Here is a 7,292-nt window from a genome sequence, read left to right as displayed (position 1 = left end):
CCCCGTGCGGTGTGTACACCAGTTTTTTTTATGACAGGTCTTGCTTAGGTCATGCCCAAACCTTTAGGGGCAGGTGTAGGGCGTGACAGTGGTATCAGAGCACGAGTTGCTATCTCACACACGGATCCATTGAGCTTTAGGGTGTCTAGAAAGGATTTAGGCCTCATGCATGACATCCTAAACATATAAGACAAGTTCGATGGCAACATTAAGTGTACTCTGATAATACTAACCATGTCGCATTATGCCTATAGTATTGAATTAATTGTTGTGTAGATCATGGTGAGAACCAGGACAGAAGATGTGGAAGATGCCACCTCAGCACGACTGGATAGGATGGAAAGAATGCTTATGGAAATGGCAGAGACCTTACGGCAACAACAGCAACAGCCTCCCCAACAGCCGCCACCACCACCAGTACCCCCACCTGTAGTGCAAGATTTTCATGCTGAAGACCGAACTATCACCCTCACTAAGGAGTTTAAAAAGATGAAACCGCCAACCTTCAAAGGAGGGATAGAACCGATAAAAGCTGAGGCCTGGGTATTGGGCATAGAGAAGTTATTTGAAGTCTTTCCCTGCACCGAAGCTCAAAAGGTACAATTAGCGGCCTTCACTCTTGAAGACGAGGCACGGAGGTGGTGGATGCTTACGAGGACAATCCATCCAGAGTTAACATGGGATAGATTTTTGGGGCTGTTTTATGATAAATATTTCCCCCAAAGTATGCGGGACAAAAAGGTGACAGAATTCGAAACTCTCAGACAAGGGAACAAGACTGTTGCTGAGTATGAGGCCCAATTTGCAGAGTTAGCCCGGTATGCACCGCATATGGTGGACACGGATTATAAAAAGGCACGAAAATTTGAAGGGGGCTTGCGGGGTGCCATCTTGGATCGAGTCAATATGTTAAAGTTGCCTACCTACGTAGATGTGCTGGAGAGGGCTGTTATAGCTGAGGGAAATCTTGCTGCTCAGAACCGGATTGCTGAATGGAAAGGAAAGAGGCAAAATAATCAATGGTCAAAGGGAGTGGCTACTCCACCAAACAAGAAACAAAACTCAGGGACTTCGAATACTTCTGCCCCTAATCAGGGTACAATTTCTGTTTGTTTGGAATGTGGAAAGAGGCACCATGGGATATGCCAATGGAAGTCTGGAGCCTGTTATCAGTGCGGAAAAACAGGTCATTTGATAAAGGATTGCCCTCAGAGAAATCAACGAAATGGTAACAGGACTGCTACTAGCTCAGCAGGGTCGACACCAACCACTAATACCAAGGTGCCGGTCAAACCTAACAACAATAAAGACATAGCGAGACAAGGCAGGGTGTTTGCATTGGTTCCAGGAGATGTGCAGAATGCAGCAACAGTGGTGTCAGGTACATTTATGGTTCACGGTCATTCTGCTTCTATCTTATTTGACTCTGGCTCTACTCATTCCTTTGTGTCAAAATTATTTGCACAAAACTTAGACAAAACTGAAGAAACACTGTCTTATATGTTATGTGTATCCTCACCTATGGGAGATTCTGTGCTTTGTACTTCTGTTTATTGTGGTTGCGAACTCGAGCTTGGGGATGTCCGGGTATATGCCAACCTGTTACCTCTTGACATGACTTATTTTGATATTATTCTGGGAATGGATTGGTTGGGTAAATATGGTGCAACTATATATTGTCTAACTAAACGAGTCAGTTTCCATCCTCCGGGACAATTAGAGTCTACCTTACAGGGGCATGGCGTAATTTCTCCACCTTATTTGATCTCGGCAGCAAAGGCATGTAAATTAATTCAAAAAGGGGGTTAGGGGTATTTATGCAGTGTTTTGGAGGGGCAAGTGGTGAATGGAACTGTTGACATGATCCCGATTGTGTGTGAATTTCCGGACGTCTTTCCTGAAGAATTACCAGGGCAGTTGATAGACCGTGAAATTGAGTTTACCATTGAAGTAGCACCGGGAACTCAACCCATATCAAGGACTCCGTATAGAATGTCGCCAGTTGAGATGAAGGAATTGAAAGTGCAGTTGCAAGATTTATTGGACAAGGGGTTCGTTCGTCCGAGTGTGTCTCCGTGGGGTGCACCGGTTCTGTTTGTAAAGAAGAAGGATGGAACACTCCGGCTTTGTATTGACTATAGAGAACTTAATAAAGTTACAATCAAGAATAAGTATCCATTACCAAGGATTGATGACCTATTTGACCAGCTGCAGGGGGCACAAGTCTTTTCCAAGATTGATCTGCGATCTGGGTACCATCAATTAAAGGTCAAGGCTGATGATATTGAGAAGACAGCTTTTTGAACCCGGTACGGTCATTATGAATTTTTGGTTATGCCATTCGGAGTTACTAACGCACCAGCAGCTTTCATGGATTTGATGAACCGTGTTTTCAAGCCCTATTTGGATGACTTTGTAGTGGTCTTTATTGACGATATTCTCATCTATTCGAAGAATGCAGATGCTCACGAGAATCACCTCCGTTTGATCCTTCAAATCCTCCGGGAAAAGAAATTATACGCAAAGCTGAAGAAATGTGAATTCTGGCTACTAGAGGTGGCATTTCTAGGGCATATCATCACAAAGGAAGGAGTTTCTGTGGATCCACACAAGATTGAGGCAGTCGTAAATTGGCCAACTCCCACTAATGTGACTGAGGTGCGTAGTTTTATGGGGTTAGCTGGTTATTACAGGAGATTTGTTCAAGATTTTTCTAAAATTGCTGTGCCACTTACACAACTAATACGAAAAGGAGTTGCATTTGAATGGTCAGAGGAACAAGAATCTGCTTTCCAGGAATTGAAGACAAGGTTGACAACAGCACCAGTTTTGGCCTTACCATCCGGTACAGAAGGATTTGTGATCTACAGTGACGCTTCACACAAAGGGCTTGGTTGCGTACTTATGCAGAACGGAAGAGTCATCGCTTATGCATCTAGACAGCTGAAACTCCATGAGCAGAATTATCCCACACATGATCTGGAATTAGCAGCAGTAGTCTTTGCTTTAAAGATATGGAGACATTATTTGTACGGTAGCACCTGTGCGGTATACACTGATCATAAAAGTCTCAAATACCTTTTCACTCAGAAAGAATTAAATATGCGGCAACGACGGTGGTTGGAACTTTTGAAAGATTATGACCTGCAGATTCATTAGCATCCTGGTAAAGCCAACACAGTTGTAGATGCGCTCAGTCGGAAAAATATGGGGATTTCAGCAGATATGGCGAGTATGGTTACAGGACAAAAGGACTTAGTAATTGAATTGGATAAGGAAGAATTGAACCTTGTGTTACATGGTCAAAAAGCCCTAATAGCAGCGATAGTAGCACAACCAACCTTATTGGAAGAGATTAAAGTGCACCAAATGGAAGATGAAACTTTGAGGAAGATACATGATGAGTTCGAAACAAAACCAAAACCGGGATTCGGGGTGGTAGATTCAGTGCTCAAATTTCAAAACCGACTATGCGTTCCCAATGTGATGAGTCTTAAACAAAAATTGATGGAGGACGCACATACCTTAAGGTTCTCAATGCATCCAGGGAGTACTAAAATGTACCGAGATTTAAAGCAGAATTTTTGGTGGCCATGTATGAAGAAGGAGATTGCGGAGTTTGTTTCTAAGTGCTTGCAATGCCAACAAGTAAAAGCGGAGCATCAAAGACCTGCCGGATTATTGCAACCTCTTCCCATCCCAGAATGGAAATGGGAACATTTGACTATGGATTTTGTTATGGGGTTACCACGGACTCCTCGAGGTATGAATTCAATTTGGGTCATTGTGGACCGATTAACTAAGTCCGCCCACTTTCTGCCAGTAAAAACTCAGTATAACGCAGATAAATTAGCAGAGATTTATGTAAATGAAATTGTGAGGCTTCATGGTGTTCCGGTCTCGATTGTGTCAGACAGAGATCCTAAGTTTGTTTCTAGATTCTGGCAAAGTTTACAGGAAGCAATGGGTACAGAATTAAAATTCAGCACAGCTTTCCATCCTCAGACCGACGGTCAATCCGAGAGGACGATACAGACTCTTGAGGATATGCTCCGAATGTGTGTACTAGATTTTCAAGACAGTTGGGAAACCCATCTCCCGTTGATAGAATTTGCGTATAATAATAGTTACCATTCGAGCATAGACATGGCACCTTATGAAGCTTTGTATGGAAGACCATGCCGTTCTCCCGTGTGCTGGGCTGAAGTTGGGGATAAATCCTTATTAGGGCCTGAAATTGTTCAGTTGACTACTGAAAAAGTCCACGTTATTCAGGAGAGATTGAAAATTGCTCAAAGTAGGCAGAAAAGCTATGCTGATAACCGACGGAGAGATTTGGAATTTGACGAGGATAGCTATGTTTTCGTGAAAGTCACTCCGATGAAGGGGCACCCAAGATTCGGAAAGAAAGGTAAGTTGACACCCCGGTATGTCGGTCCTTTTCAAATTCTGGAAAAAGTGGGTCCGGTAGCTTACCGAGTTGCCCTTCCACCACATATGAGTCAAGTGCATAACGTGTTTCATGTCTCTATGCTTCGTGGGTACCTTCCGGATCCGTCACATGTTATTGACTACCATCAAATTGAGTTGAACGACAAGTTGATTTATGAGGAAAAACCAATTCGCATTTTGGACCGACAAGTAAAACAATTACGAACCTGTGAGATTCCAATGGTAAAAGTTGAGTGGCAAGAACATTACGGAATCGACGCAACATGGGAAAGAGAGGAGGAAATGCAACATCAATACCCACACCTGTTCCAACCCTAAGGTAACCCAAGTTTGGAGGACCAAACTTATTTAAAGGGGGGGGGGAGAGTGTAATAACCCGACCCTCGTACATGATTTCTTAAATGCTTACTGTGTAGTTCCATGAAAAATTATGATTAAGGAAGTGAATTCCATGTCTATGAATGTCTATCTGTCTCACAAGGAAACTATCTGTCACCATCAACGCGTTTGAATTAGAAATTGGAAGCCTTAACAGCTTAATTAGCTGAAATTGATTATATATCCGTAATCAGCATAATTTTTAGATAATATTAAGCATGTTTGTGAAATTTTAATTTTGGAATGATTAAACGATCCATTTTTGTCTTATATGCCTTACTTATGCCTTACTTATATATATATATATATATATCTCTAAGCCTTTAGGAGCTTTGATAAAAAACAAACAAACGTGAATACCATTTTGTAGGGGAAAAGAGGAGAAATCGGGGGAGAAGGGATTCCACAAGGAAGCTTGGCAAAATTGTTAGAGGTGTAGGATTGAATTCAAGGTAAGCTCAAATCCTTCTTGCTATGGCCACCTAGAGTTTGTATTGATGTGTATGTTTGATTCATGTCTAATTCATGCATGAATGATGAGGGTTTCTCTTACTTGGTTTCTTAGGCATCTAGATTTGGGTGTGGTATGAAAGTATACTTCAATCTATGGTTTTCTATCATCACTTCATGGAATTATGTATATATCATGTGTTATGTTTCAAAGATATGAAAGAACTTGAATTCAAGAGTGGAATTAGAGAGGGAGATGACTTTTTAAAGCTCCTAATCTTGCTTAATTTATGATACTCAAGGTAGAATTCATGTTATAGTGAAGTTAGGTGAGTATATTGCATTAACCTAACCTTGGGTTGCATGTAAAAATGGAATGAATACCTGGTTGGGACTCGAATGAAGGTCCAGAATTTCAGAAAATTCGCTTGGTCCGCTCGAGCGTAGGAAAGCCCGCTCGAGCGGGAAAAACCACCTCTCAGCAGTTTTGTGCAATTTACAGTCCGCTCGAGCGGCCAAAGTTACGCTCGAGCGGAGGACTCATTTTCAGGAAAAATTAAATGTTTGTTTAGCTTTGAGTGCTTGTTTCTCTGGTATTTTTAGAATGTTTTACAGATGATTTTAAAGTGGTTGTAAGCATGCAAGGTGTAAGACTCAGGAAATGCTTTATAAAAAAGAGAGACTAATGTATTACTTGTGTGCAGGGCACATTCCAGAAGGAAGCAACACGCCATCTTAACACTGTGAGTAGTAGTACTTATGTTATGTTATGCAATCATGTTAATGTCTCAAGCATGTAATGCTCTTATGCATGTTTAAGATATGTTAATGTTATACGTAAAGAAAAGCATTTACAAGGGCTATATGCCATTTTCAAGGGCCGTGTGCCACAAGTTTCAAGTACATTTTCAAGGGCCGTGTGCCACAAGTTTCAAGTACATTTTCAAGGGCCATGTGCCACAAGTTTCAAGTGTAATACAAGGGCCTTGTGCCATATGTTCAAGGGCCTCGTGCCATATGTTCAAGGGCTTCGTGCCATCATGTTTCAAGGGCTTATAGCCACAAGCTTATGTCACGGGAATAGGCCTAGGGCCATTATGAGCTAAATGCAGAATCAGACAAATCATGTGCATGCTACATCTTTTTATGTATTGATGTATTTAAGCTTCAAGTCAGACGTCTTTCATTATGTATTACTACTCATTGGGCTCGGCTCACTCTCTATTATGTCTGTTTCTGTAGGTTATCAATCAGGGGGGTCAGTCCTAACTTTGACGCTGTCCCTTTTGTCAACCTTTACATGTTTAGGCACCATACCAGGCCATTTATTTTTGTGAAGCTGCTAAGATATGGGTCTGCTTTTGAGAGCCACCTATGGATGTTGTACTTAACTTTTATATTCCTTTTGTTATGCCCAATTATCGGGCTAGGACTGTAAATGTATATGTTATACACGATATCCAAGGATATAGTTTTAAACTTTATCCGCTTTTGTTGATGTATGTAATGCATGAGATCCTGGCATATTAGAAATAGCTCAATGGAGTATGCTTGTATTTTTGTTATATTAATATTTTATGCTTCCGATAAGGCCCCGTGCGGTGTGTACACCAGTTTTTTTTATGACAGGTCTTGCTTAGGTCATGCCCAAACCTTTAGGGGCAGGTGTAGGGCGTGACATTTGCCATGCTTGAACACGCAGTTTAGCTTAGTACTTTGCTTGCATCCTGAACATGTAGTTTAAACACTCGAATTTCTGAATACTTGGCTCACTAATTAATTGTGAACGCACAGTACACATTAGTTAAGAGGCGAACACACGGCTCAAACACTGATCTATCGAACATGCAGCCCGAATTCGAAAGCGAACACACAGCCCATACTTTACATTTTCTAAACACGCAGCCCAGATAGATAGTGAACACGCAGCCCACAATAGTTGAAATTTGAACACGCAGCCCAAACTTCAAATTTTCTGAACACGCAGCCCAGGTAGATAGTGAACACGCAGC

The 7,292-nt window shown here is 41.7% G+C and overlaps 1 protein-coding gene across 1 annotated transcript; it reads left to right on the top strand.

Annotated features, from left to right (window-relative positions):
- The first annotated feature begins 279 nt into the window (after positions 1-279).
- Positions 280-3,159, top strand: LOC114309421 (uncharacterized). Its single transcript, XM_082881334.1, has 3 exons — positions 280-1,654; positions 2,420-2,658; positions 2,797-3,159. The coding sequence occupies exons 1-3, from the start codon at positions 280-282 to the stop codon at positions 3,157-3,159; spliced, it is 1,977 nt and encodes a 658-aa protein (XP_082737460.1).
- Positions 3,160-7,292: the final 4,133 nt, after the last annotated feature.

Source organism: Camellia sinensis, chromosome 7, assembly GCF_055761805.1.
Source record: "Camellia sinensis isolate YWXY chromosome 7, ASM5576180v1, whole genome shotgun sequence".
Lineage (NCBI taxonomy): Eukaryota > Viridiplantae > Streptophyta > Magnoliopsida > Ericales > Theaceae > Camellia > Camellia sinensis.
The sequence above is the reverse complement of the archived record's forward strand: the minus strand, read 5'-3'. Positions and strand labels throughout refer to the sequence as shown.

Excerpts from the sequence above, each read along its gene's own strand:
- LOC114309421 (XM_082881334.1), top strand. The coding sequence starts at position 280 with ATGGTGAGAACCAGGACAGAAGATGTGGAAGATGCCACCTCAGCACGA. Across the intron at positions 1,655-2,419 it reads TCTGGGAATGGATTGGTTGG|TGGTCTTTATTGACGATATT; the intron begins GTAAATATGGTG and ends ATGACTTTGTAG. Across the intron at positions 2,659-2,796 it reads CTCCCACTAATGTGACTGAG|GAATTGAAGACAAGGTTGAC; the intron begins GTGCGTAGTTTT and ends TCTGCTTTCCAG.